Source organism: Hyaloscypha bicolor (assembly GCF_002865645.1).
Source record: "Hyaloscypha bicolor E unplaced genomic scaffold K444scaffold_165, whole genome shotgun sequence".
Lineage (NCBI taxonomy): Eukaryota > Fungi > Ascomycota > Leotiomycetes > Helotiales > Hyaloscyphaceae > Hyaloscypha > Hyaloscypha bicolor.
In genome coordinates, this window is record NW_020194667.1 from 86,564 (window position 1) to 113,499 (window position 26,936).

Here is a 26,936-nt window from a genome sequence, read left to right on the forward strand (position 1 = left end):
CTCATTTATTGAATCTGTCATGGTGTTCTTGATGCAACAGTAATGACTTTTCAAACTCCATTTACTTTTAAAGGATCAAGAGTTGGCAGTGTTTGAAAGAACCAATAATGGCAGTAAACTACACTGTGCTGAATATTTGGCCGAGAACAAGGTCGTAGAGGACGGCTGAGTCCTGCCAGGAAAACTCAAGCGGAGCGACCTTCAAATCCAATTCGCTTGAGTTCGGGAGCTGTTCTCAACGTCCTAGTTCGAAAGACACCTTGGTCCCATCTTGCATTCATGGTATTTATGTAGAGGACATTTGAAGCGAGTTGATATCACGAATTTTCGTCAAATACCAGAATTTTGCCCCAGAAATGTCGGAACAGTCGTCAACCACCTCGCCAACCCAAGCCTCGTCAAATTCCAACGGAATCTCACCTCGTTGGGATCGCCAATAATTCGGACTCCTCACCAACTCCTTATACCCTCTAATCATCCATCCCCACTCCCTCAAACAACTGCGTAACCCCCCACCCCTCCGCATCCCACGGCTCTCTCCAAACAATCAGACCCGTTCTCGTTGTCGAGAAAAACCGATTAAATCAGCGCAGAGTTCTAACTCATCGTACAAATTACCAACGCGCAGGAGATTGTCCCTCATTCGTGGGTTTGGCAAAAGATCGATCCACGGATGATGAGGAACTGTGCACTGGAGCTTTGTTGGTCGGAGGCTGGGCGGAAAGGATGAGGCGGTAGTCGTGGTCCCTTGGGAGCGAGGAAAGTATGAAAGCGTATTGTCGGCTGGGAGTCAGAGAATCAGGGAGTTTCTGAGCATGACACGGAACACGTTGAACTTGACCAGTGTCAAGAAATGATCCACTGGCGGAGAGATTTTGCAGCAATTGGCGGTTATCCACGTCCGAATTTGGAGACGATGGTTTCTGGTGTGGTGCTAGGTTTCCATATTGATGCTGTGCGGGCTAAAGCCATGTGATTGATCTTTGATGACCCAACTGCGGAGTGGAAAGAAGGCCGTAAGTCCTCTGGGTTTGCAGAAGGGTTGGGATTCAGTTCGCGGTTACTTTTTATTCTGCAGACTCGGGCTTAGGCTTGATATTCACAAATCGCTCAGGGGGGACTTCAGGGATGGAGTTTAAATATACTTTTCTCCGTTCTTTTTCCTGCGAGGTATATAAGCACGAGATTCTTCTAAAAGCTATAGTTCAGAGGATTCTACTTGGAGGAGAACCACCGGCTTACTCTTTGGTTCAGCAGATTCTGAAGTTTTCTTCGCCCTGCAGCGCTGGATAAGCCTGACCAGTCGTCGCCTGCGAGTAGCCCCTGCCGCCATGGCATCCGTTTTAGTACTATTGAGGATGCATCTGAATTTTCTTCCCCTGTTCGACGCATGAGAGCGAAGGGCTACGCTGTATCGTCAGCTCGATGGAAGAGTTTTAAGGTCGGACTCAATAGGTAAGACCACTTGAGAGCAATCCTGAACTGGCTTAGAAAAGAAACCTCAAGGATTCGAGTGTCGATGCAAGTGGCTAACAGTGAACAATCTCTGACACCGCGAGAGCGATGTGAGAGAGAATCTGGAGTTTAAGGATGCAGTTGAAGCTGGTGTTGTCCGAGAGATGCATACCGACATTTCCCCATCAATGGCCGGCAAAAAGCGGCATGATGGGTCATCCCTGCTTGCTCAACCCCCTAAACTCACAACATCATGCCATAATTATATTCATCATAAGTCAATTGCAAGACCAAATCTTGAGGTATCATAATTCAAAGCTATGTCTCGATTTGGCAAATTAGTTTCATAAGTTCGGATAAATCGACGGTGCAACACAAGGAATAGCAATGCTACTTATTGTTTGGGTTCGCTAGCCTTTCCATGTTCTCGGCGTCCGAGAATATTATGTTTATTCGAGACTTTGATACAATTGCACTCCCAGGGTTATCATAAGGTTCTTGGTTCCCTTTAATAGCCCACGATCATCTTTGGCACATATGGCTCCTCAAGATAATTGCACTCCTCTTCGATCAAGGTAACTTTGACCCTTCAATAGCCTGATGAAGTATTTGATAATGAAACCTTCGGCCGAGGAGCAAGCACTTTCTTGATAATCGAACTTGGCGTCGTTCAAGAAGTCTAGAAGGGGCTTCAACAAGGAAAGTGAAGTCCCAGTCCTACAACTTTTGAAATCCTTGTAAGAAGAATTTGCTCGTAGGCCTGACCATTGTTCCATGGGAGAATGGTACAACCGAAAGTCCACCTTCTGGGAAATTTTCAATTCAACAACCAGCATTGCGGCCATTGAAAAGGACGGAAAGCACTTGCTCGCAGATTTGAAACCCGAATCTTGGTTTGCGCCAGGAATGCACCGAAGAGAATACATGATCAAAACACCAAACGCGCGCAAAAAGTTAGATCTAGGTAAAGTGGTTTCGTTGCCCAGTGTAATTTTACAGCTTTGGTCAGGAAATTACCAATCCAGAGCAAACGTAAGCAGCTAAGCTATTGTAACAGCATTCCGGTCCATCCATATTTTGTTTCATAGTGTTTGACTGCATTGGGGCCTCAGCTCGGCCATCAAATCAAAGAATCATCATTCTCATCATCCGTATCAATGCCCAATGCCGCTTGAAGCAGATCTAGCTGCTTTTGCAAGCTCTCAGTCTGTTGTCGAACGCTCCTGATTCCGCTTTGAACACCACCAATGATTTGATAGATCTGCTTCTGCTTCTTTCGTGGGAGTGTGTCTATGAGAGGAGTCGCCGGGTGGCCAACGTTTCGAGCTTCAGATTGTGCAGCCATGCTAGTGTTTCGATACGAATTCTCATACGGTGTATGTTGCGTAGCTTGAATCAATTGGGTGCTAGGAGACAGCGAATTCGACCCATCACGGCCCGGCTCTACTTTCGATGTCTGTCCTGTTCCACCCATTCTGCATATGTTCATCGGTGGAGTGGTGGGACCATTTCCCGCGTCTCGTGGATCTGACCCAGCCCGATATAGGATTTGGTGTCGTTCCGTGCTATTGGGAGGGAATTGCTTCTCGTAAACGTAGTTTACTAGTGCAGGTCCATCACTATGTGGTAGGTTGTTTGGAGAAAGGTTGTAGGAGGCGATCGGGTTTGAGGAACCAGGAAGAGCCGTTTGCGTCTCAGGGTAGGTGTGCATGAGGGCTTGAGCTGCTGCTGCTATCGTCGAGGGAGAATCACGCTTGCGCTTCAATGAAGACGAAGGTCGATCCGAATCGGCAAGAGGAGGTGATCGTGTTATGTAAGGCTCTGCCAGCTTGCTTGGGGTGGCCTTGAAGACCACACCCTCTGCTGCTCCAGTCAGTATGGGAATTAGAGGAAGGAGTCGCAGCATACCTGCTGCATCTTTTCTAAGACTACACAGATTCCCTCTTGTGCCCATCTGTTCCCAAGAAATTGGAGTCAGCATGCTTCTTTGAGGTAGTTTCAGGAGTAAAATGCTCCGGGAGTTCTTGGGTATGCGAGCAGAATGTCCCAAGAGCTGCTGGACATTGCTACGAGAGGAATTGATACTCTGAGACGTTGGGACTTGCCTGACAAGTAGCACATGCCCCATGGAACCAGCCTTCCAAAGATACGCAGACAGAGAACCGTCCCACCCCCGAAGCGCAGTGCGTGCATGGTGGATCCCTGATCTGACCCCGCGTCGAGAGTAGAAAAGCTCCCCGAGTCTGCGAGCGCGGGCTTTCCGTCGATTTCTCAGGAGGAAGCTCCTTTCCAGACTGCCATGGTATCGGTCGGACCTCAGGAAGAGCGCGTAGGCCTTCAAGAGCATCTATCCCTGGTTTCCGGGCTTTTGAGGCCGAGTTGTGCGGTGAGCCCGCTGGTGAAGTGGCGTAGAAAGCTGCGCCTGGCGAGCTTGAGGCGAATTCATGGGGCGCATGTTGAGGCAAACCGTTCGGAGGGTTGGCAAAATTATTCTCCAGAGTTGGAGGCATGGTAGAAGAGGTGGTGTGGGGAGGAAAGTTGGACGGGCCCTGGCGGTCGGATTTACGCGCTATCAGCGATTTTGAGACGTCAGATCGGCTCAAAGGAAATTCAGGTTTATTTGTATTCTCCTTTCTACTTATAAACCTAGATTCCACATCCTTCAGAATGTCCCATTTTCTTTCTTTGTCCGATAGCAGCAAAGCCGATATCAGATACTCTTTACCACCATCAATTCGGCTTCTATATCTCTGGGATCATGGTGGTACGAAAGAGGTGTCTTTTGTGGGACTGGACCAATACGGCCAACCTCCCACATGCCATTGAGAAGCTCAACTTCGATGGACCTTTCTCCTCGGTATCAAATTGGAATGCATGGAGCCCGCCTGAGCTGAAGAACCGCCTGCCCTTTCGCCCCACGGTGCGTGGGATAGACCAACTTACAGACTCAAACGAGTGGGGTATGATATCAAACGATGGTCATACTATCATACATTATTTTAACGAGCCAGAGCGAGCTGTAATTTCCCCCAAGAAAGCTGCTGAGATGTGGAGAGAAAAAATGGTTCCATTGAGAAAGGAAAAGGGGAAGAAGATTGTCGGGCCTGGTTGTGCTAGCGATCCGGGGGGAGAGGCGTGGCTTGATGAGTTCATGAAAAGGGTTCAGGAGATGGAAGAACCGCCAGATTATTTGGGCTTGCATTACTATGGCCCGGATGGGGCAGCTGCAATTCAGTACATTGAAAAAATGTATGTTTCAGCATTTTTTTCTGTCCAGGGGTTGTCATTGACAATAAAAAGGCATCAGAAATATCCAGAATACCCAGTCGTGGTCTCTGAGATAGCATCTATTTCTCGAGAAAAGAAAGAGGTCTTTGCTTTTACTGCTCAAGTGGCAAATTGGATGGATGAGTGCCCTTATGTGTTTGAGTATTCGTTCTTTGGCTGTATGGCCAAATGTGCAGATGATTTTGTCAGTCCGGAGGCTCAGCTCATGCATGCTGATGGGAAATTCACACCATTGATGCACAAGCTCATGAATGAGCAGCCCATAGTCAATTTCTGATTAGTGGAATACAGGTCTGGCTACCCTTGAGTTGAATGGAACCTTCATGGCAGGAATTGAGGAGGATCTGGGGTTGCACAACATGCTACGAAGTACTAATCATTCGAGCACTGGTGAGGTGGACGCCATAGTTCAATGTTACATCTATTTCCATTTTAAGGTAGAGAAGGAGAATTCGTTTTGCAGACCCCTGGACCTGGTGGACGGGTCTCGATATGATTACTCATTGTCACCGACCGCTTGAGCCTCCTCCCATTCGGACTCGCTTCTGTGTTTGTCAACCTCGTTTGATTAGTGAGGGCCTCTGATATATAAGCCAATTGAAAGATAGGCTCCCAGATTTCTAGGTACATTCATACAAAGTCTCAATTCTCTTTTGATTTTGCACGTAATGCTATTGTCGGGCTTCAGGGGCTGGCAGTCTGCCCGAAGCCGTTCGATAATTTCAAACACTCTCTAAGGCCGGAAAGGCCTCCGAAAGTTCCTTTGTTATAGATAGGAGAAACTACCTGATCCGTTTTGCTCTCTGATTTTCTTATACCGATTTCTTCCTTGCATTGAATTCCTCGAGTCCAAAATCTGCAATCACCTACGAAATGGGAGTTCCAGAATCTGGCTTGTCAACGTCTTCTGCTGCCAGCGAGGTGACGAGCTCAAAGGATGAAGGGAACCGCGTTGCAGGGGGATTGGAAAGCAATGCTAGTGCTCAGAACCTTGATGTTGAACCAGTGATAGAACAAAAAAAGCCCTTCAAGTTCAAGCTCACCATTTTCATGCTTTGCTTCATCTCTGTGGTGGTTGCAATGGCAAGTCTCTTATCCCTACAAGTTTATTGGGCACTATCTCAAGTCCAATCCAACCCCTTTAGTCAATTCTAATCCGAGATTCGGATGTTAGGACTCGGTCATCGTGGCTTCGATGTTACCGGCAATCACAGTCGCCCTCAAAGGGACGAGCTTAGAAGCATTTTGGGTTGGAATATCCTATCTTTTGGCACAAACTGTTAGTATTGCTTGCCATGGGTCTAGTCTTCTAGCTAACATTTGTTAGGTGACGATCCCCCTCTACGGAACTATTTCAGATATCTTGTGAGTCTCCACATTCGAAATGACCAGGAAAAAAGCGGTCCTGAATCTCACAGCGGTCGGAAATGGGCAATGGTATTTGCGATTCTTGTATTCTTATTTGGCAGTATCCTTTGCGGATCTGCCCAGGATATGAATTGGCTGATTGCCGCACGGGTTGTTCAAGGGCTTGGGGGTGGAGGATGCCTCTCGTTGGCATCTGTCATCATCAGCGACATTACGACTTTGAGGGAGCGTCCAAAGTTCCTCGCTATGGGAGCGTTCGCGTGGGCCTTAGGGATGAATATTGGAGTAAGCTAGTCGGAGGTAGTTTTGAAGTCTTTCCCGCTCACCGTGGAGAATAGGTGCCCGTCGGCGGCGCCATTGGCGAGTTCTCGTCTTGGCGTGTTGTTTTCTGGATCAACATTCCGATCTGTGTCATTGGCACAGCTGGACTCATCTATGCTCTACACCTTTACCAGGAAATATCGTCACTCCGGTCAAAATTAGCGAGAATCGATTACTTGGGGATGGGTATCTTCGTCGCATCTACAACTTTAATGCTCTGCGGCCTCACGACCGGCGGAACGACTCATCCATGGAAGTCCGCCAGCGTCCTTGCTCCTCTGATTCTAGGCTTCACGGGCCTTGGGGTCTTCGTTCTTGTGGAGTGGAAGGTGGCAAAAGCACCAATGGTCCCCATTCGAATCTTCTCAAATCGAACCGCCAATGCAGGGTATTTCGGCGCATTCATACACGGCCTTGTGCTTTGGTCCTTTACATATTATCTGATCATATTTGTCCGTCGAGCTTTCATTGATGAGAGATGGAAGCTGACACTGATTAGTTCCTTGGCGCTCGTCGGGATGCTTTGTTCAAATCTTCAGCGGAGACTCTTCCAGGCAGGCCAGTGCTTCTAATTTCGTTCCCAAATTCCTGTGCTGACATTTCACCAGCGCCCCCCGTAGCACTGAGTGCAGTCTTTTGCAACATCTGGGTCGCCAAAACACTTCGATTTCAGAAAATGACCTGGCCCGCCTGGGTCTTTCTTACATCCGGCACAGGACTTAACGCGCTCATGAAGCCTGACTCGAACGCAGGCATACTATATGGACTCAGAGTAATTGCCGCTACAGGCGGTGGGTGGCTATTCCAATTGCCAATATTTGCAGTCCAGTCAACAACAGTTAATGATGATCTCGGCATCGCCACCGAAGGAATTACCTTTTTTCGAAGCGTCGGCCAGGCATTTGGAGTCGCTATCGGCGGAATTGTATCTTAGAATGAATTCGATCGATATATTAACCGAGCTATCACAGATGGAACCGTACCAAAAGAAAATCTTGTCACTGGTACCCAAGCCGCTGGCGCTTATGAAATTATCGGGACATTTTCCTGAGCATGTCATTTCAGCTTATCGATACGTCTACGCTGATTCTTTGCGGACGGTTTGGTATGTTACTACTTGGATTGCTGCTGCGGGGTTCCTCGTAAGCTTTCTGGTTAAAAATGAGAGCATGGATAGAGGCCAACAATCTAAGCAAGCTTTCAACAGCCAGCACAAGGAAAAGAAGGCAGACGAGGTGTAGAAGCTCGACTTGGATATCTTGGAGAGCAAGATTGAAACACGAAAAGTTGCGTAGATCAGGAGAGGGACTTCTTTCTCGTCTTCTTGAATCAACCAATTCACATCCTTCAGAGCTTTAACTGGTTCTCCATTTATGAGGCCACCGGTATTCACAAGAGATGGCTGGCTGAACTGATTTTCGGGGCCAATTAATTTCAGGGGCCCCTACAACCGGCGGCTTGCAAATCGTCAACAGAAATACTGTGCAAACCACACTTCGTCCTCAGGAAACCTTATTTCAAGGTGCCTCCATACTTTCGAAGACTTATTTTTCGAGCCAACTTTAAATTGAAAAGTCTGAACAGCTCACATAGCTCCAAATGATCCTCCGCCGGATTTGTTGTGCTTCAAGTTCAGCGTTCGAGTACCAACGCAGCTCATGCTACTGAGTCTAAGAGACAAGGAGAAAGGAGCGAGCATGTGCCAGATGCTGTTCAGGAAGGATCGATTGGAGAGCTATAAGCTGGACAAAGCTGAAGCTATATACAAGAGAATTACAGAAGGTTACTAACGGGATAGAGGCAATAATCAGGACCCCACAATCAGACCATCTAATAGCATGAGACTATGGCTCGGATACTTGATAGCATAAGGAAGGGTAAGTTAGGGGGTACGCAAAGAGAAGTCAACTAAAATTCCATATAAATATACAGGAAGCTGATCATTGAAATCAAAGCAAGCACAGCGCCGTCAATCCAAATGTCACCACAACAAATGAGGATACCGCAGAATCTCTCCAACCTTGTGCAGCACCAGTCCTAACTCCACCTGTAGGTGTAGGAGATGATTGCACCTGGGTATTCGGCACAGCCAAAGTAGGTGCGGCACCTCCTCCGCCAAATGTCCGAACAGATGTTGTTGATGCATGCGACGAAGTCGGACCTGTTTTCTTTCCCGATGCTGAGCTCGTCGGGCTTGATCCTCTGCCGGTCCCAGTCTTCGCTGGTGTTGTGGAAAATCCCGAATATGTGGCATTATACGAAGATGCTAGGGCAAGGTAGGAAGCCGGAACTGGTGCAATCGAAGCGCTGTAGGACGAGCACTCTGATGTAGCCATGTCCATATAACCGGATATTGTATCGATGCTGTATGCAGCCTCGCACCAGTCGCATCTACGTTTGCATCAGCAAGGCTGGGTAGAAGGCCATATATTTGGCTATAGGAGCTTACTGCTGTTGAGCTGATATCCCTCCATTCTCACACAAGCACTTCCAGTAAGCTCCCCAATCATCAGCTGTCTGGAAAGAGGAGCACTCGTCTGAAAGTTTGACTGAAGTGTCGCAAACGGTGACCTGATCAAGACCTCCCCAGCAAAAACCGAGATTATCTAATTCGTCACGCTCTTTGATATTTTTGAAAGGTTCTCGTCCTGTTCGGTATCGACGGAGAGCCTCGTGGTATGGAGGAACGGGGGCAGGTGTCTAAGATAAGTAAGATGTTAAAGGCTGTCCATCCAAGATTTGAACCGGTTGAGAATGGGGAAGTTTCTCCCCACAATGACTTACAACGACAGCTGCCTCCAAAGCCACCGCACTCACGATTGCAACGGCTGCGGATGCCCAGAGAAGTGCCTCAGAAACCCGCATTTTTTTTTCCGGGTCTTGGATGTCCACAAAAAATGCTGAAGTCAGCAAGCATATCAACCCACCGCGATAGATATACTTCTGTTCAGCTCTCCTCAGAAGAGCCGGCACATTTTTGTCCGATCTCCCCGTTCATTTAATTTTTTTTTGTGTCTTTGCCGCCTCCTGCTTTCATGGTCATGGCCTGCAGCAGCAAACGCAACTTTCGACGATCTTCGTATTTCGATGGCTGAAAAGTGACAATCATTGGTCGGCAGGGTGGCACAAGCGTGTCCCTTCTTCCTTGAAATTTTATGCTTAATCTTGTCTTGCTCAGCTATTTGTTGAAAGCAGTACTCGCGTTGCTATTTCTGTGGATGGTCTCACGATAGGGGCAAGATCCTCGTTGTGGCTTGAATCCTTCCCCACACTACCCGATGGTCCCGCTTCAAGTTGCCAATAGCATTTGACAAGGAGCGCCACCAAAGCGGCTCGTCAGGAGAAGTTTAATTTTAATAACACGATGTGCGCCTATTCAGTCCAAAGTCTCCAGGTCGGCGTAACTTTATGCCCGTTTGATGTTTCAGCCTTTGCTGGTAGGGCTGTCAGCAATGGATAAATAATGCCCCGCGACATCAATCGCGCTCAATAGGGGTGGGCGCATCAGCTCCAATGGAAATATGGGCACGCAACTTGCAAATAGTCCCACAACACACAAATCTTTGTGCAAAGCTGTTTGGATTTAACAGACAGCTCGGGGATTTCTTTTCAAAGAGTTGGCGAAGGTTCTTGTCTTTTTCTTAACGTTGAGTGTAAAAAATGGTCACCATCACCGTTGGATATATTGCTGGCTTCATTGCTGCAGCAATCTTCGTGAGTGAGTGCACAATGGCGAGTCATGTAAAGTCTTTTGTACGGCCACTAATCCTGCATTCTAGCTCGAATATGGGCCCCGTTGGTCATGACCTTCATCTTGTCAGGCGTTCTGAAAGATAGAAACAGTGCTGCTACCTGGTAAGATAGTTAACGCACGTTATTCAGAGGTTGGCTAACGACTGCCAGGAGCGTTGCAGCTCGATCTCTTGAAAGAACACACTGGCCAGACATTTTGCGTTCCGACAGCGTCAAAACTCATGGGGCTCGCAAAACCGTCGTTCTCCTCACTGCTCTCATTACTGCCATGACAATGTTGATAGCAGTCGCCGGGATAGTCACGCCGCTCGGAATATACCAAACCCTAGCACTGTCAGAAAATGTCCAAACACCTTTCAAGTATCTCCTTGACACTTCCCCGTTTGGCGTCGGGACGCCACCGAGAAGTAACTTCAGCTTCAATCGGATTTGCGCCACCGGTGACCTGCTCACCTCAATGCCTATACCTTGTCCCTTCTCGGATACCATTGCAATAACATCAACAGACGGAAACTGGATCAATGCCTCGTATCCTTACGGCTATGATATCTCAATCCCCAAGACCACTTTAGATATATATTCCAGTGGGGCTGGCAACGACACCACCATCTCAAACTATTTTGACATCCAGTGGAGGCAATATATGATAACGTCTGACCCCAAAAAAATTCTCAACAATGGTTCACTCTATCTTGTGGAAGCATTTCGTGGCATGCAGTCCTTGGGCCTCAACAATGCTATCGAGCCGGTTGAGGGACTGATCGTGGATACTGTGAATGGCGGGATCGGCTTCAGAAATCGTACGTCATAGAAGAGAATTACTTTTCTATAACTGCCCTTATGACTTTCTTTCGAGACAATCTTGTACTATTTCCTGAACAGTCTGCATTGAGCAGTCGCTGACTCTACCGCCGCGCAGACACTGTACCTCCTGGCTTTCAATTGGGCGTTACATGGGAAGAAGACCTTCTTTTCATTGAGCCCGAGACGGTATGCGTCGACACAAATACAACCCTTGATTACACGATTGCTGTAGGCATCAACGCCACGATTCCAATTATTGATCTAGTTCTGACTGACCGTGGAGGCTTCGTGAACATCAACAAGACGTTCCCAGTAGCTAATCTCACCAATCCCCAAGAAAATCAGGACTTATGGACCAGAGCGTACAAGGCGGCATGGATGACTAACGCCTACACGATGGTGTGGTACAACGTCACGAATCCTCACAATTCCGCAACGGGTCAGAGCGCCTTTGCTTACCGGGACACCTTTCTGGGAAAAGAATTTCCTATCGTCGAGTCCTCGACCCAAGGTCTTTATACTTCTTTCGGAATGGACGCCACGTTTAACCAACATTTGAATATCGAAAGTGACGGACCTGGAAATTCTTCAAATCCCGCTGCTGGTGGCCTCCCAAACCCCTTTAAGATATCTAACACCAATTTCACTGATATTGGTTGGTCCTCACTCATTCTTTTGGTCAAAGATGTCGTCTGACAACGAGTAGGTATGCTCTGTGCCGGTGCTGGCGACGGCGACTACGCAAATATCACCAACATTTACGTTCATTGTGCTCTCATGAGAGGTGTAAGTCCCAGATTTCTCAGTGTGCAGCATCTTCGAGTAGCCTGCCAGTTATTGAGTTTGTAGACACGTCTTGAGAATAGACGGCGCGTAAAACTCATTCCGAGCACCGAAACCCCCTTCTTGAGACACTGCTAACCCAAGAATCTAAATTTTAGATACCTCAACGTAAGGATGACGGGTCAGGCATAGTATTTGAGCCCGGGAGCCGATGGTCCCAACCGTTGTACACCTGTGCCAGCTCTGTGAAAGCAACCGTAAAGACCGTCTCGTTCCTTTTCAACGGCACGCACGAGCTCAGCAATCTCAAGGTCAGCAAGGTCCAACCAAAAAATTATTCGGATCCAAGTAGTCTACCTCTTTGGGGAGTTGAGAATACTAACAATGAATACATTCTGGGGGGACTCAGTATGATATGGGGGCTCGTGTCTCCCAAGTACGAAAATCATCCAAATGTGTCGACAGTCCGACAAGAATCTCTTTACCTTACTGGTTATTTCAGCGACATTGGCAACACTGGATTTACTTCCGTGCCTGGCTGGGAAAATCTGCCAGCCAGCGATTTCTATCATCTAGCAATGGAATCTGCATACACTGTCAATTCAAACGCAGGTTCAGCGCTGGATTATACTGGCCAGAACAATATGGCAGTGTGGGCCAGATGGCAGAAACTCTCGAACTCCACTGCGACCGCAGCACTTATCCCAAATCTGATCTTTACAGACTATGCAGCTGCCGCTGTAGTTGGAACCAAGGGGGTTCTCGGTCCTGGCAATGCAGCTGCCCAAAATCTCGTGCCGCTCACAGTCACGCCCACGATCTCCGTGATCAGATACCACTGGGCGTTCGCAATACCAGCTTTCCTGGTTATCGCTGCGCTTATCTTCTTCACAGCAGTCGCTGCGATCGTCATGTTGTGTCGACGCCATAACATCGGCAGATTGCGCATGCACCTCAATCAACTTGCCCCTGGCCGTATCTTCACAGCCTTCCTTTCTCCGGAGCCGGGTGCAATGAGTCTTAGTGCTGAGGCCTGGAATAGAGCCATGGGGAAGCTGGTGATAGACGTCTCGGATGAACACTCTTTGGGTGCTGGCAAGAGCGACATGCCAGAGAAGCCAACCGCTGTGACTGGATATTGAGCTGTATCCGATGAATCTGATGGCGTTGGGGTGGAGTTTCTGGGTGCGAATGGGCATTCAAGAGAGAGGAGTGATGGTGATATAGGAAAGCAGGGATTTTTCAAAGCGCCGCCTTCGGTTACAGGTCGTTGAGTTGTTGTTTTCTCACGATATATATATATATATACACTGTACTAAGTCTTGATGAATGTATTGTCTTTCCCTTTGTTAACCCTCAATTGCTGGTAGGAGTATGCTACACCTATCTCCCCGTATCAAAAAGGTGCTACATGTAGCGGAAAGTTGTAATGGTGGGATGTACAGTACTTGTAGCTCTTCAAAACGCAGGGCATCTGTCACCCGTTTAAGAACTCCGCATCAGGAGTAGTTCTAACATGCGAGAGACAGCGTGTGTAGAGGGTGATGAAGAGAATCATTCTCAAATGGGACAGATATGTAATTCAGTTTGCCTGAATGAGCTTGATCCGCGATAATACCCCATGCTAGGACGGATTTATCAAGCCCCTTTTCTAGTAGACCCGTTAGCGAGAGCGCCTAACGAGCCCGGGCCCACAGGTCTGTGCGCACAGGGCATTTTCCAAGCATTTTCAGGCTTCGCGAATTCGCCTTCAGGGTACTAAATAGTAAAGTCTCTACGTCTACTTGAAGAATATAAGACAACAATAAATAGTTACGACTTAGGATTCGGGATTTGGGAATTAAAATAAGTCAAGTAAAGTTTCATTAATTAATTCTGAGCAGTTTAATTTTTTAATTTTTTAATTATAACTAAAATGCCCTATGCGCACAGACCTGTGCCCCCAGGCTCGTAACTGCAGCCCCTGAGCCTCCTAAATTTAGCGACCGGGCTTCGACGGCCCTTGCCTGGCGAGCCGGGATCGGAGCCCCCACCTCCCGCGCCCTTCCGGATTTTGACATTTCATCTGACACAGTGACATCTCATAACCTTGACGCCAGGTTTTTAAGCATCACAAATCTTCGGACCTTTGACGCACATATATACCACACAAGATTTCATTTTAACCCCGGGTAGAAATCCAAGAGAAATGGACGGAAAGATTGATGTTCTCCTATATGGAGTTGGAGCGTGAGTCTCTCCCCGGAAGCCGCTTTTGACCAGCAAACTGACTCGATCGATCTAGAATTGGCTCTTTTTATGCCTTTATCTTGAATCGAGTTCCGTCCGTTCGGCTAACACTCGTTGCGCGCTCAAATTACGAAGCTGTGAAAGCCAATGTTAGCCTTCCAACCCCCCCCTCTTTTCTCTTTAAATACATTCTCACGTGATGAACACAGGGCATCACACTGAACAGTGACATTCACGGAAAGCATACATTCAGACCATTCAAAGGTATCATTCGCCCTTTTTGGCCGCTTCCGGCAAATAATAACTTGGTCTAGTTGTCAACAACCCCACGGATGTAGCCGGTCACTACGACTACATCGTCTGCGTCAACAAGGCCATCAACCAAGACGCTGTAGCCAAGTCTCTCACTCCCGTTGTTAGTGACACAACAACCATTGTGCTGATCCAAAATGGAGTGGGGAACGAAGATCCCTTCCGAGCACAATTTCCAAACTGCTCCATCCTAAGCTGTGTCGTATGCTCACAACCCCCTTCCCTTCCTACGACCAACCTCAATTAACAACCGATCATAGACATGGGTAGGAGCAACCCAAACCTCGCCCGGAATAGTAACGCACATAAAATCAGAAAACACCGAAATCGGTCTCTTCCCCAACTCCCTTCTCTCCCCAACCCTCGAAGCCACCCGCCTCTCAGACTTCACCGCTCTCCTGAAAGCAGGAAACACCAAATTCGTAGTAGAACCCAACGTCCAGATCCGGCGCTGGGAAAAGGTGGTGTGGAACGTAGCCTGGAACGCCATCACCTCCCTCACGCAGATCGACACACAGACCTGGCTTCACTCGTCTCCCGACGCTATTCCCCTCACCAAAGCACTGATGGAAGAGGTCATTGAAGTTGCAAGGAAATCGGGGGTGCCGATGAGAGATGGACTTGTTGATGAATTGTTTACCAAGATTCTGGCACTGCCGGGCGTGTATACTAGTATGCAGAAAGATGTCGTTGCGAGGAACCCCCTAGAGATCGATGTTATTCTCGGTGTGCCGGTTAGGAAGGCCAGGGAGCTAGGGGTCAAGATTCCGGTGCTGGAGGTTATTTATACGCTTGTTGCGGCCGTGGATTATGGTGTGAGGGAGGGGAAGCTGTTTCCTTAGATTTTGTGTAACCTTAAAAAAAAGTAATTGAAATCGTTTCGTCGGAGCCTGGAGCCTTCAACTCCACAAGGTAATCTTTCGTGTGAAGCGGATCACGAGATCTCAACGGCAGCCTGCAGCATCGAAGCCCCAATGAACTCAGTCGCAAACCGATCAATCAGAAACGAACAAGCCGGACCGAACCAAAGCGCCTGATGACCAACTTCACGACACAACCAACGAAAGGGCTCGTGGTATTAATCAGGCACTACCCGGGTAATACCCATTCCGATCCAAAACTTCCACGCCTCACTGCATATAAACCAACACAAACCAACATTTCCCTCTCTCTCTTCGCCCACTTCCCTCAAATCCTCTCCGAAACATCAAAATGGTACCTCTAGATATCCTTATCATAGGAGCTGGTCCCACCGGCCTAACTCTCGCCCTCGAGCTCGCAGCCCAACCCTGCCCTCCCACTTTCCGCATCATCGAATCAACATCCATCCGCTCTGGCAATAGCCGCGCCTTCGTCTTACAACCACGAACCCTCGAGTTACTAGCTCGCCATGGGATCACTGGTCGGTTCATCGAGCGAGGACGCTTCAATGACGCGATTAGGTTCTATTCCAAGCGCGCTTTCGTTCATGAGTTAAATTTCGGGGAGGCGGGGATGGCGAGGAACACGCAGTTTCCGAATTCGTTAATGATTAGTCAGGCTGATACGGAGAGAGTGTTGGAGGAGGCGTTGAATGGGTATGGTGTTGTTGTCGAGCGAGGCGTGAAAGCAGAGAAAGTTGAGCAAGATGAGGATGGAAGTGGAGTTACGGCCGTGTTGAAGATTGCAGGAAGGGAAAGTGGAGAGGAGAGAGAAGAGGCGCGGTGTAAGTACGTAGTTGGCTGCGACGGCGCTCATTCTGTTGTGAGGAAGACGGCGGGATTGAAATTTGAAGGGGGCGTATATCCGCAGGACTTCGTCTTGGCGGATGTAAAGATGAAATGGGAGCAAAAGTCCTGCCTCTCCTTCTTCTTCGGGAACGGGTTATTGGGTGTGTTCCCGTTGGGGAATGGTATTTTCAGATTGATTGTTTCTCGAGCAAAAGAGAGAGGGAAGGAGGATCAACCAACCTTGAAAGACTTTCAAGATGTGGTGAACGAGATGGTTCCCGGTGAAACAGAGATTTATGATCCACTCTGGATAACGAGATTCAGATTGCATCACCGGATCGTGGATTGTTATAGGAAAGGACGGTGTTTTGTAGCGGGTGACGCAGCGCATATCCACTCTCCAGCTGGCGGGCAAGGAATGAATGCCGGGATGCAAGACGCCATTAACCTAGCTTGGAAGCTCGCCAGTGTCCTGAGAAGCCAGTCTGCTGACGCTCTGCTTGATACCTATGATGTTGAGAGAAGGGAGGTTGGGCTGAAATTGCTGAATGGCACGGATCGAGTGTTTGAGATGTTGGCGTCGAGCAATCCGGTGTGGTTGTATGTGCGAAATACGTTAATATCGTGGGTTGTGCCTTGGGTGATGAGTAATAAGACGGCGATTCAGAACAGGTCTCGCTTTATCTCACAGATGGGGATTAGATATAGGGAGAGTCCGATTGTGGGACAAGTTTCTACTTGGAAGGGAGCGTTGAGGGGTGGAGATCGGGCACCCGATGGAGAATTGAAAGGGCCTGAAGGACAGAGATGGATACTCGGGGTGTGTAGGGGAGTGGGCTTTCACCTCTTGCTGTTCTCTGGGATGGCCGACGCGGCGGTGAGTGATGGGAGACTTGAAGAGATGGGGTCAGACTTTCGCAAGGATGGTAACGAATCAGTGAAGTTTCACAAGATTCTCAGCACCCCAGCTGCGGATAACAATGGAAACGTTGATGAAGAAGGTAAAGTTCATGAGTTGTATGGTTTCAAGGAACCGGGTTATGTTCTCGTACGACCCGATGGGCATATTTCATTCCTTGGACTTCTCAACACAATGGATGAGCTAAAGATATGGGTGAAGAAATAGCCTTCTACATCAAAAAGCCTCCCAGCCGTATTCTAGAAGCAAGATTCTCTGCTCCGTTTTAAATAATACTTCAACAAGTATAGCAATATCAATATAACTTTAAATCCTGGTATTATGGGGTCGGTTTCCGCACCAATTGATCCGTCTTCTGCATGAGCTCTGGGATCTGGAATGGCTTCGCAACAATATCGTCCTTCAATTAGTTAGTAACAGGACAAGGATTAAACTTTTGGATAATTACCATCCCAGACTCAAGGGCTTGTTCCATTTGCTCCATTCTTGTGTTGGCTGTAACGGCAATTATAGGGACTGGTCCAACGATCTTGCCCTCCCTCTCTAAATCTCGGATTCGACGTGTGCATGCCAAGCCATCCATTATTGGCATCTCGAGATCCATCAATATGATCGACAGCTCCATTCGCGGTCCGCTTGAACTACTGTCATTCCAAAGGGTTGTCGTTGAGAGAAAGTCAAGAGCTTCTCCACCTATTTAGGATCAGCACTGGGTCTGAGGGGAAACGACGACTAAAAGGAAGCCTGTTGCTTCCAGTTTTGCCAAGAATCTGGGAGGTGCGGAAACATTTCGCAAGAGAGACATCCGCTTACCATGATTTGCCACATGGACAACGCACCCAGCGCTCCGGAGCTGTTTGCTAAGAACTTTCTGGTTTATCAAATTGTCCTCAACTAGTAAGATATGGTAATTCCGACGGGTTTTGGGAGGCGTAAGAGTCATAGTATCCATCGTGACGTTGATTGTAGATCCATGGCCCATCCGAGAACCAGGTGTACTCGGATTACTGGAGTGCTCTCCGATGACTTTCCGTGCCTTGATGAAGAAAGCAAATGTGCCTACTAGCGCTTAGTCGAGGAATTGCACAAATTGAGGTAAAGGACTTACTTCCAGCACCAGCGGTCGACTCCACCCCTATTTCGCCACCCTGTAGCTCCGTGAGTTCCCGCGAAATAAACAGACCGAGGCCCGACCCTCCATATTGAACCTGCAAAGTGTCAGCACATGCACATTACAATAGGGTATTTTGTTTTTTTGGAAGCACAAACATGTGTACGTGGGCTCGCTTGGCTGAACCTGTGGAATAGCTTCGTCTTCTCTTCCTCATCGAGACCTCTACCCGTGTCTTTGACGGCGAAGTAAAGGTAAACTTGAGGCCCAAATCCCCAATCCGGCGCAAGGGTCAAGTCGTTGTGTGAATTTGAATCCTTTGACGGGAACCATTGAATATGTGGCGCTGACTCCTTTGGGGGTTTTGAGAGGGATGCTCCAAGACTGACCATTATCTCGCGTTTGCTTTCGGAACGAGTAAACTTGATCGCTATGAGGTGGTAAGTCATAGTCTTCTCTAACTCCCCCCCTCTTCATAGGTACTGACCATTTGTCAAAAGATTAATGAAGATTTGTGTCAGCCGGACCGGGTCACAGAAGACCCAGTCAATCTGTGCCTTCTTGTAGGATTCCTCAAGTACGAAAGTCATCTGGATGTCGTCTGCGAGCAACTCCCCTTCGAACATCTTCAATGTTCTTCGCACTGTCGATTCTACTTGGATTTGGATTGGGGTAACGTGAAGCATGGCTGAGTTGAGTTTTGACAACGTTAAAACATCGTCGATGATACGCTTTTGATGTTGAGCGCACAGAACAATCGTTTGGGCCGCATCCAAGTTGCTCTCAACTAGACTTTGGGACATCACTTTCTGATCCGCTGTCTTGAAAGACTGAAATTCGACCAGCGAGTTTGCAATACCATCAGCGCAAAGCATTATTGCACTGAGCGGGTTACGCATTTCGTGTCTGTCGGAAAGTCAGCAGAAATGGCTCTGGCCTCTGTTTGAAAGTTCTAAACTTACGAAGTCATATCGATAAACGTCTCTTGTTGGCGCTTTGCCTCCTCAGCTTGCAGTCGGCTTTGGAACTGGACAGACTCTGCCCATTTGAAGTGGCTGATGTCAGTCGTACATCCGAGAACTTTAGTCAAGTTGCCTTCATCGTCTAGTTGGGGTATGGCCAGAAACAAAATCCAGGTAGTGTCGCGGCGGACTGATTCATTGCTTTCCTGGCTGACCCAAGGTTTTTTGAGACGTAGCTCTGAAGTCACTTCCTCCTTTGCCACAGTCAATCTCTTCCACTGTTCGTGAAAGGTGGGATGATCCTGTTGTTCGATACAATTCAAGATTGACATAGGGTAGTGCTGGGATCTGGGATGTCCTGTCATCTCGTACCCTGCGACTGGTTAATCCGGTGCATCTTCTTGACCTGGGTTCGGGGATAACTCACATTGTGGATTCGCCCAAGTGATCGTTCCTTCCGGGTCAAAGGTAAACATGCCTTGAGACATCAGTTAGGATCAACGCAATCGACTAGGTTATGGCCATACCACAAGGAGCCAGTTCGGCCATTTGCTGAAAATTCCTTTCGTGCTGTGCTGCCTCTTGTGTTCGCAGTGCAAGCTTCTCCACAAGATTTGCCCGTGCCACAGCGCTCTCCTCGGCAAACTTTTGGGCACTGATGTCGGTTCTGCACGAGTCAGTTTCGAGAGTCGGCGTCAGCTGAACACAAAACTTACATGCAACCCATTATGGTTTTGATCCTTCCCTCTTCGTCAAACTCCTGATCTGCCCAGCATATCAGCATTGTGAAATCTAGCAAGCCTGCAAGATCTAGGAGCTGAATAGCGGTCTTTGCTCCCAAGACACACTTCACAAAGCGGCCTGAATGGTCTTGAAATAGATTTCGTAGAAATGAATAGAAAACCTGTCTAGGAATATGCTTACCGCATGAGCACAATATCCACTTTTGCCTAGGCGTTCCCGTTGCTTCATCAATCCAGGGATTTCGCAAACGAAGCGCAAATGACCGCCTGCCTCTCTGAGTGGTGAGGCGGATCCACTCTTCTGTGATGATAGGGTGGTCCAACTCTGAGATGACATTCATGAAAGACCTGCACCAGGTAAGTTGAAGATAACGAGAGCCTCGCTGGGGATACGCACATCTCTCCTTCAAGTCCTCTGGGATGGCCTGTGATTTCGTACCCTTAAAAGTCTCAGTATTTGCAAACATAGGTCCCTCCGAAATACTCACACATGTCATTGCAATAAAGAATGTCTCCTTTGGGATTCAAATAATACATCCCCACAGGGTTGAGCTCTGTGAGAACTCTGAATTTGGACTCGCTATCAGCGAGTTTTTGGTTAAGAGTTAGCTCCTCAGGTAACATATCGGGGTCAATCATGTCAGTTGATGCGCTAGCACCCGTAGAAGTCTCGATTGATCTCGAAGTGGACCGACTTGATCGAGGGGTGGTCCCGTGGCTTGGGTTGCGTTGTTTTGGTACCTGGGATCCACTGACAACTCTCCATCTTCCCCGCAAGGTGGAACTGGTCCAGTACATGCCACGAAAGGCATGCCTGGGAAGGTAGCCATCAGTTGACCCATCGAAGTTGGGCACGCTTGTTGACCATGCCTTAAAATCAGCGTCAGCAGCTGCCGCTGCTTCTTGTTGTTTAGTAGGTGGATGAGAGGTTGGCGGATAGAAGGTTTCAGCCTCGATTACATTTCGCAGGTCATCAAAAAATCTAAGAGAACGGTTGACGAAAACCACTGGCATGCGACCATTCAGGGGCTGGCCCAGAGCGTGCAGGTCGAGGATAAATGTTGGACGACTATCATGCTCCAGCAGCTCTTTGATGCCAATTTCACTCAGAGGTGCGTGTGGCCGACCATTTTCTTGTACTTCTGTATCTGATCTGGATGTTAGTGACCAGCTTGCACGGCTGGGACGAGGCTGGAAATGCGTTACCCTCAGAGGTGGACGTAGAACCTGTCTCTCCATATTCCCCCCTCGCCCTCTTCAGATGGCGATGCACCATTTCTCACGTGTGGAGAACCAGCTGTCCGGAGGCAGTGGGGATGATGCAATGGGGCTCACGCTCGTAGTCTCGGTCGTCATCGGAGAGCGCGGCTCGCGATTCGCGCGGACCTTCCTCCGTCGGATTGATCGGCGCAGGGCATTCAATAGGGCTGGATCGCGTGAATGCAACCCCAGACGCTGCTTCCTCCAAGTCAGATGTGTCGAGATGGCTCTTGCATGGTCAAGAGGACAGGCCCGTGCCGGGGAAAAGTGGTTTGCTCTCGAGGGCTTCCTTTTTGAAGATCCTGCATTCTTGTGGCGCTGTGGCGCTTTCGATTTCCCGTTTTTCGAGCTGTGGTGTCTTGAGTGCACGTGACCAATCGACGATCTGGCGAAGAGGCTCTGAAAACCAAGCCCTTCGTTTCTTCATCGCTGCACGGAGCCATCTCCGATACGGCCGCGGTGCTTCTTCCGCCAAAAGGAAAAGAACCGCGCTTCAGCAGCCGACAGCCTTGCCGGGGCGTGTCATGTTTATCCCGAGAGTTGATCACCATGCCAATCTCAGCGCCAGTGCCGCAAGAGGCTTGTCAGGTACGAAGTGCTGGGAATGTCTCAAGATAGTATCTGCTTCAAGAGAGTTGTGAGCTTACACTGTCAGAATACCATAATATCGCCTGTAGAGAGAAGCCGATCTGTGTGGCCAAGTGATGTTTGCACCCTTCAAACTCTCGACAATAATCGAGGAATCACAACCTTCTCCCCTCTCTCATTACTCTATGGCGAAACCCATCCGCAAATACCCAGGTTCCTCGTTCTATATATGTTCTTGCAGCGAAATTCGGAGTCTTGAGTCCCTGTTGTTCCTCATGCCCCCACACTTCTCTCTATATAGATAGAAGATATCTATCATCAAACTACGTCAATACCAGTCACCTGCAGTGGTTGAACCTACGGTACATACATCTCTCGTAGACAGATAACCTAACCTAAATTAAGGTATGTAGGTAAGATGACCTACCAACAAATTATGACAGGCAATTTAGGTTCAACCTACGACTTACCGCAAACCTAAACCTAAGTAAGCGTTATGGCTAAAAAAAACCTATCATAGGTCACCTAGGTTGCACCTATAAATCCTAACCTAATGCCGAACACTGGTCAGCTATGCTCAAGTATGCGAGTGCTTGATATTGGATGTCTGTACTGTACTTTCAAAATGATTGCGAAGCGTCGGGAACTTAGGGTATCGTTCCCGTTTCCGCACGGAATGGCCGATTTATTACTGAAGTTCATTCGGTTGTTCGAGATCGAGATTGTTGTATTTCAAGCGGCCGAGCTTTCTCCGATGAGTTGCTTGGAGTACCCTCACCCTCACATATACGGACAATCTGAACACGCAATCTTGAGAGGGTGCATATTAATCGGATCAAGTCGTTTTCAAACTCCCGAGGAAAGTCCCCGCGTCTATTAGAGTGCGCCGAAAGTGTGACATAGGAGGGAAGTTGCTCGTGTTAGGCCCATTGAACATTGAACACGTTTTCATTCACGGTGCTTGGTGGTTGGTATTCGGAGTTTATCTTCTCTTGTCACATTAACTCTATCTCCGGGCCCTACAGTTGTGGTTTCTAGGCCTAATGATCAACAACTTGAGTGGATTCTACATCTGAGTACTTCCACGTCAGTGATCGAAGCTCTTCTTATTTAGATATTACTGCATTCCAGGCCGGGACATTACAGACTCTATGGTGGCGCACAGAATCAAACTGATTGGTCGGTTTTTGACAGATGCCCCACTTTGCCCCATGACGGGTGAAAGTCTCCCCGCCAGCCGGCGAATAGACATCATAGATTAACAGAGACGAAATGGAATCTGAATGTTGCTCAAGCATTGCGTTGGTCGAGTTTTACAAATACATAGGTGCTGAATTGGGTCAGTATTTCTCATATAAAACCGGCATTCGCTCACCGCTTCCAAATTCTACCCAGGTCATCAAGCTCTACATCCATTCAACTTAACAACCACTCGATCCTGATTTTAACAAACTTCACACATTCAAGAGTATTCCAAAAGTACCATTATTCTCACAGCCATGTCACCCAAGAAGACTCTCGTCGTCTTCGGAGCAACAGGCAGTCAAGGAGGCTCCGTCATTAAGACCATTCTCGAGGATCGCACACTCAGTTCCCAATTCGAGATTCGAGGTATAGCCAGAGATCCGTCAAAGCCTTCGGCAGCTGCTCTTGCACAGAAAGCAGTCACCCTCGTCAAGGTTCTTCTCCCGTTGGAGTTGATCGTCAATAATTCGTCACATTGATTTCACACTGTCAGCCCGACCTTGATGATAAGCCTTCTTTGACTCACGCCCTGAAAGATGCCTACGCCGTCTCCGCCGTGGCAAACTGGCAAGAAGTCATGAACGAAGAGCGAGATGTCCAGCAAGGAGAGAATGTCGCCGGTGTCGCAAAGGTAAGGCCTCAGACGTCCTTCCCCGTACCCATCATCTAATTTCGACAGAAGCAAAACGTCCAGCACCTAGTCTGGAGCAGCCTCCCTTACGTGTTAAAGAGCATGAACCCAAATCACCCCCCAAGTACCTATAACACAGCTAAAACCTGATTAGTCACCGAAGGCAAAACCACAGGTGTCCTGCACTTTGACAGCAAACCAATCGTGAAAGAATACATCATCTCACTTGGCATCCCTTCACCTCCGTCCACGCTGGCGTCTTCTTCAGCTACCTGCTCTTCTGGCTCAAGCCCGTCTCCCCGTCCCCCTCCCCGACCTCCAAATCCTACAAGTCCTTCCTCCCTCTCACCCAATCCCTCAAACTGCCCATGATTCCCGTCAACTGCGACACAGGAAAATACGTCAAGGCAATCCTCTTGAACCGCGAGAAGGTTCCTCGGGAAACAGACCTCCGTTCCTGAGGGTCATTATAGTCCTGAGGATCTTGTTAAGGCGTTGAAGGAAGTGGGTGGGCTGGGTGTCATGGTGGAGCAAATTACTGAGGCGGAACAACGCAAGCATATGGCTGCCCTAGGGGCTCCGGAGTTTTTGATCGATGATATTGTGGTAATGTGAGGTTTATGCAGGACTATGGGTTCTTCAGTGAGAAGGTTGCTGGAGAGGGGCGCGAGGTGAATTTACTAACTTCGGGACTTGTGTTCGTGGTTGTATTCTTGCTGACTGCATATTAGCTGGTGGGTGAGCACCTGGAAAACTATGAGGAGTGGGTGGCTAAGAGTCCGGAGGTTGCGCCTTAAAGTGATTGGTTGTGAGACCAGTCGTTAGATCAAGCATTGACTTTCTTTAGTTCGCAGCCTAGACTTGAGTTTTGTTTTGCTTCCCTCACTAGTTGTTTGACAGTCATTCCACAGAGAATCCACCTTGCATTCTTGGGTCGAATCACGTGACATAGTATATAAACCTTTCCCCCTCGATGATAAGTTGGGCATTTACAACCTGCCGAGGATTGTAAGCTTCACGCTACTTAAGAAAGTCAATTTCAGTTATCCCTCCGACCAAAACGATTTTGCCCCTAATTTGATAAAAGGGGTTGGTTGCACCAGGATGCCTCGCTAAAACCCCAGATTTCGCTAAACTCGCTTCTATCCTGAAAAAAATTCTGACCGCAGACTTCAAAAATCCAGCAAAATGCCTTGAGCCGCTCCCCGCCTTTAGGATCTCAATTCTAAGAGACCCTCCTTTACCTCACATCGAACCGAGAGAGAGAAAAAGAATAATCACAATCCAACGCACCATGGCGCCCCCAACGTCCCTCCCTTTCACAGAGGACTTCCAAGACGCGGACTCCTACATCTCCTCCCTCCTCTCCTTCTGCGCCGCATCAACCATCTTCCAAACCCTCTGCGGCGGCGTTCATATCCTCGACTTCTTCACCCGCGACCCGAGCCTCTACCACACCGTCATTCCCCAAGAATGGCGCTCCTGGCTGCTGGCACGTGAGTCAATGGACCTCCTCGATCTTCTCATGCGTGATGATCTCTCTGAACCTCGCACCGATGACCCACCGGAAAGCCTGCTCAAATATATCAGAGAAATCAGGAAACATTCTCTTCGCCGAAATTTACCACCGAGAAATGGAAAAGAGAGGAAGCTGCCGAGACATGTGGCGGTAGGCATGATTCCCAAGAAGATCCACGAGGTAGGGAATTTCGCAGATTATGTGGTTCGCGTTGCGGACGATGTGTCTGCCAGTTCTGGGAAAGAGATCACGCATTTCGTTGATTTTGGGAGTGGGCAGAATTACCTAGGACGGACGTTGGCGAGTCCACCGTATAATAAGCACATTATTGCCGTGGAGAGCAAGGAGCTTAATATTAATGGAGCAAAGAGCATGGATGTTCTTGCTGGTGTTGCGGAAAGAGAGAAGGTGATGAGGAATAAGAAGTTGTTTCGAAAGCAGCAGGACAGTATGACGCCTGTGGAGTTGTTGAAGGATAAAGCTGCAAGGAGAATTGCGAAGCCATTGAAGGCGCCGGAGGAGGGGGCCGCGGATTTGAGACCCAGTAAGGATTTGGCTACTATTTATACGCCGGCTGACGGGAAGGGATATATCCAGTATGTGGAGAATATTGTTCAGGATGGCGATTTGTCGAGTGTGGTGGAGCAGATTGAGAAGATGAAACTTGCTGCGCCCCGGGGGGAGTTACAAATCCTGAATGGCGATGCTGAGAGAGCTCAGCCGAAGGCCGAAGTCATTGATGAGATGTCTAGGGACGAGCAGATTCGTTTGATGGCGATCTCTATTCATTCCTGTGGCAACCTATCTCATCACGGGATTCGCTCTCTCCTTCTCAATCCTTCAGTCCACGCCATTGCGATCGTGGGATGCTGCTATAACCTCATGACCGAGCGACTCGGGCCGCCGACGTACAAGTTACCTCTCCTGCGACAGAATCTGCGAGCAATCAATGCCCCACGCGTCACTCGAGAAGCAGCGGCCTGTGATCCCCACGGCTTCCCAATGAGCGAGCGCATAGGCACGTACAATGGCGACGGTCTGAGGCTGAATATCACAGCACGGATGATGGCTGTTCAGGCTCCACAAAATTGGACAGAAAAAGAAAGCGATGCTTTTTTCACACGGCATTTCTATCGGGCTCTGCTGCAGAAGGTCTTCTTTGATTATGGAGTTGTGACAAAGATGAGGCAAAATGCCGATGGAGAGCAGGAGAACGGGTTCGAAAGCACGGAGCCGGTCATCATTGGGTCCCTGAGGAAGGGGTGTTACAGTTCTTTCAAATCATATGTTCGTGGAGCGTTAGAGAAGTTAAGTACAGACCCGGAACGAGGTACGAGGGTTCATGAGAAGATGGGAGGTATCACGGATGAGGCAATTGAGGAGTATGCGCAGCGATATGAGGGCATGAAAAAGGAGCTCAGCGTCACGTGGTCGTTGATGGCGTTCAGTGCTGCAGTGGTGGAAAGTCTGATTGTGGTTGATCGATGGCTATTTCTGAGGGAGCACCCGGACTTAGTGAAGGAATGCTGGGTCGAAGCTGTGTTTGATTACCAGCAGAGTCCGAGGAACTTGGTTGTGGTTGGGATCAAGCGATGAGGAAGTTAGCTCCTTCCGAGTCGAGAAACCGAAGGCTGCTTCCCGAACAGCGTCGCCAGCCGCAGTGCAGAGTCGATATCGCGAGTGGAGCAATTGAAAGCTACTAGCACCGGCGGGCTGGGGAGTTAAGTATCCCATGGCCGCGTCCGTACAATGAAGGGGGCGGCTGATATCGAAAGATGCAGCCACTTGTCACGACTCCCAGCACGCTGAGGAGCAGGAGCTCTTCCCAACTATACTATCTGCGTCTGTCACATGATCTAGCTCAATTTCAGATCGAAGATAATGGGGTCAAAATCTGCAATCTTCCCGTCCCTTCTTTTTGTTTGAGGGACACTGT

The 26,936-nt window shown here is 48.6% G+C and overlaps 12 protein-coding genes across 12 annotated transcripts; 7 read left to right on the plus strand and 5 right to left on the minus strand.

Moving 5' to 3' along the window:
* Positions 1-31: 31 nt before the first annotated feature.
* Positions 32-871, minus strand: K444DRAFT_187535 (uncharacterized protein). The gene has a single exon (XM_024870900.1). It carries the CDS (start codon positions 524-526, stop codon positions 287-289), a length of 240 nt encoding a protein of 79 aa, XP_024729567.1. The 5' UTR covers positions 527-871; the 3' UTR covers positions 32-286.
* K444DRAFT_187622 (uncharacterized protein) lies at positions 709-1,491 on the minus strand. Its single transcript, XM_024870901.1, has 3 exons — positions 1,220-1,491; positions 1,146-1,163; positions 709-1,072 (listed from the first exon to the last, which is right to left on the minus strand). Exons 1-3 carry the CDS (start codon positions 1,390-1,392, stop codon positions 892-894), a joined length of 372 nt encoding a protein of 123 aa, XP_024729568.1. The 5' UTR covers positions 1,393-1,491; the 3' UTR covers positions 709-891.
* Positions 1,492-3,363: 1,872 nt separating this feature from the next.
* K444DRAFT_619371 (uncharacterized protein) lies at positions 3,364-3,996 on the minus strand. The gene has a single exon (XM_024881504.1). It carries the CDS (start codon positions 3,963-3,965, stop codon positions 3,522-3,524), a length of 444 nt encoding a protein of 147 aa, XP_024729569.1. The 5' UTR covers positions 3,966-3,996; the 3' UTR covers positions 3,364-3,521.
* A 99-nt stretch (positions 3,997-4,095) lies between these two features.
* Positions 4,096-5,319, plus strand: K444DRAFT_668361 (glycoside hydrolase family 128 protein). The gene is made up of 2 exons (XM_024887398.1): positions 4,096-4,704; positions 4,756-5,319. The coding sequence occupies exons 1-2, from the start codon at positions 4,214-4,216 to the stop codon at positions 5,018-5,020; spliced, it is 756 nt and encodes a 251-aa protein (XP_024729570.1). The 5' UTR covers positions 4,096-4,213; the 3' UTR covers positions 5,021-5,319.
* Positions 5,320-5,616: 297 nt separating this feature from the next.
* On the plus strand, positions 5,617-7,673 carry K444DRAFT_646903 (MFS general substrate transporter; the record flags this gene model as incomplete). The annotated part of the gene is made up of 7 exons (XM_024885265.1): positions 5,617-5,826; positions 5,918-6,022; positions 6,071-6,108; positions 6,162-6,396; positions 6,450-6,884; positions 6,932-7,357; positions 7,446-7,673. 7 exons carry the CDS (start codon positions 5,617-5,619, stop codon positions 7,671-7,673), a joined length of 1,677 nt encoding a protein of 558 aa, XP_024729571.1.
* Positions 7,674-8,381: 708 nt separating this feature from the next.
* K444DRAFT_635636 (uncharacterized protein) lies at positions 8,382-9,297 on the minus strand (the record flags this gene model as incomplete). Its single annotated transcript, XM_024883891.1, has 3 exons — positions 8,382-8,823; positions 8,882-9,132; positions 9,217-9,297. The coding sequence occupies 3 exons, from the start codon at positions 9,295-9,297 to the stop codon at positions 8,382-8,384; spliced, it is 774 nt and encodes a 257-aa protein (XP_024729572.1).
* A 584-nt stretch (positions 9,298-9,881) lies between these two features.
* On the plus strand, positions 9,882-13,211 carry K444DRAFT_668363 (uncharacterized protein). The gene is made up of 6 exons (XM_024887399.1): positions 9,882-10,150; positions 10,212-10,287; positions 10,336-10,985; positions 11,105-11,644; positions 11,696-11,775; positions 11,931-13,211. The coding sequence occupies exons 1-6, from the start codon at positions 10,093-10,095 to the stop codon at positions 12,912-12,914; spliced, it is 2,388 nt and encodes a 795-aa protein (XP_024729573.1). The 5' UTR covers positions 9,882-10,092; the 3' UTR covers positions 12,915-13,211.
* A 659-nt stretch (positions 13,212-13,870) lies between these two features.
* On the plus strand, positions 13,871-15,155 carry K444DRAFT_668364 (2-dehydropantoate 2-reductase; the record flags this gene model as incomplete). The annotated part of the gene is made up of 5 exons (XM_024887400.1): positions 13,871-14,001; positions 14,057-14,150; positions 14,211-14,265; positions 14,316-14,515; positions 14,574-15,155. The coding sequence occupies exons 1-5, from the start codon at positions 13,961-13,963 to the stop codon at positions 15,153-15,155; spliced, it is 972 nt and encodes a 323-aa protein (XP_024729574.1). The 5' UTR covers positions 13,871-13,960.
* Positions 15,156-15,525: 370 nt separating this feature from the next.
* K444DRAFT_646906 (uncharacterized protein) lies at positions 15,526-17,148 on the plus strand (the record flags this gene model as incomplete). Its single annotated transcript, XM_024885266.1, has 1 exon — positions 15,526-17,148. One exon carries the CDS (start codon positions 15,526-15,528, stop codon positions 17,146-17,148), a length of 1,623 nt encoding a protein of 540 aa, XP_024729575.1.
* A 112-nt stretch (positions 17,149-17,260) lies between these two features.
* Positions 17,261-20,381, minus strand: K444DRAFT_542571 (uncharacterized protein; the record flags this gene model as incomplete). The annotated part of the gene is made up of 8 exons (XM_024875884.1): positions 17,261-17,341; positions 17,390-17,634; positions 17,755-18,000; positions 18,050-18,149; positions 18,211-18,482; positions 18,540-18,958; positions 19,015-19,387; positions 20,246-20,381. The coding sequence occupies 8 exons, from the start codon at positions 20,379-20,381 to the stop codon at positions 17,261-17,263; spliced, it is 1,872 nt and encodes a 623-aa protein (XP_024729576.1).
* Positions 20,382-23,104: 2,723 nt separating this feature from the next.
* Positions 23,105-23,942, plus strand: K444DRAFT_599888 (NAD(P)-binding protein; the record flags this gene model as incomplete). Its single annotated transcript, XM_024878595.1, has 5 exons — positions 23,105-23,284; positions 23,344-23,481; positions 23,530-23,605; positions 23,636-23,726; positions 23,750-23,942. 5 exons carry the CDS (start codon positions 23,105-23,107, stop codon positions 23,940-23,942), a joined length of 678 nt encoding a protein of 225 aa, XP_024729577.1.
* Positions 23,943-24,775: 833 nt separating this feature from the next.
* K444DRAFT_542235 (uncharacterized protein) lies at positions 24,776-26,596 on the plus strand (the record flags this gene model as incomplete). The annotated part of the gene is made up of 2 exons (XM_024875863.1): positions 24,776-25,639; positions 25,712-26,596. The coding sequence occupies 2 exons, from the start codon at positions 24,776-24,778 to the stop codon at positions 26,594-26,596; spliced, it is 1,749 nt and encodes a 582-aa protein (XP_024729578.1).
* Between the last annotated feature and the right edge of the window lie 340 nt (positions 26,597-26,936).

Coding starts and splice junctions, on each gene's coding strand:
- K444DRAFT_187535 (XM_024870900.1), bottom strand. CDS start 526: ATGCGGAGGGGTGGGGGGTTACGCAGTTGTTTGAGGGAGTGGGGATGG.
- K444DRAFT_668361 (XM_024887398.1), top strand. CDS start 4,214: ATGGTGGTACGAAAGAGGTGTCTTTTGTGGGACTGGACCAATACGGCC. Junction 4,705..4,755: donor ATTCAGTACATTGAAAAAAT/GTATGTTTCAGC, acceptor GACAATAAAAAG/GCATCAGAAATATCCAGAAT.
- K444DRAFT_619371 (XM_024881504.1), bottom strand. CDS start 3,965: ATGCCTCCAACTCTGGAGAATAATTTTGCCAACCCTCCGAACGGTTTG.
- K444DRAFT_668363 (XM_024887399.1), top strand. CDS start 10,093: ATGGTCACCATCACCGTTGGATATATTGCTGGCTTCATTGCTGCAGCA. Junction 11,645..11,695: donor CACCAATTTCACTGATATTG/GTTGGTCCTCAC, acceptor GACAACGAGTAG/GTATGCTCTGTGCCGGTGCT. Junction 11,776..11,930: donor ATTGTGCTCTCATGAGAGGT/GTAAGTCCCAGA, acceptor TCTAAATTTTAG/ATACCTCAACGTAAGGATGA.
- K444DRAFT_187622 (XM_024870901.1), bottom strand. CDS start 1,392: ATGCGTCGAACAGGGGAAGAAAATTCAGATGCATCCTCAATAGTACTA.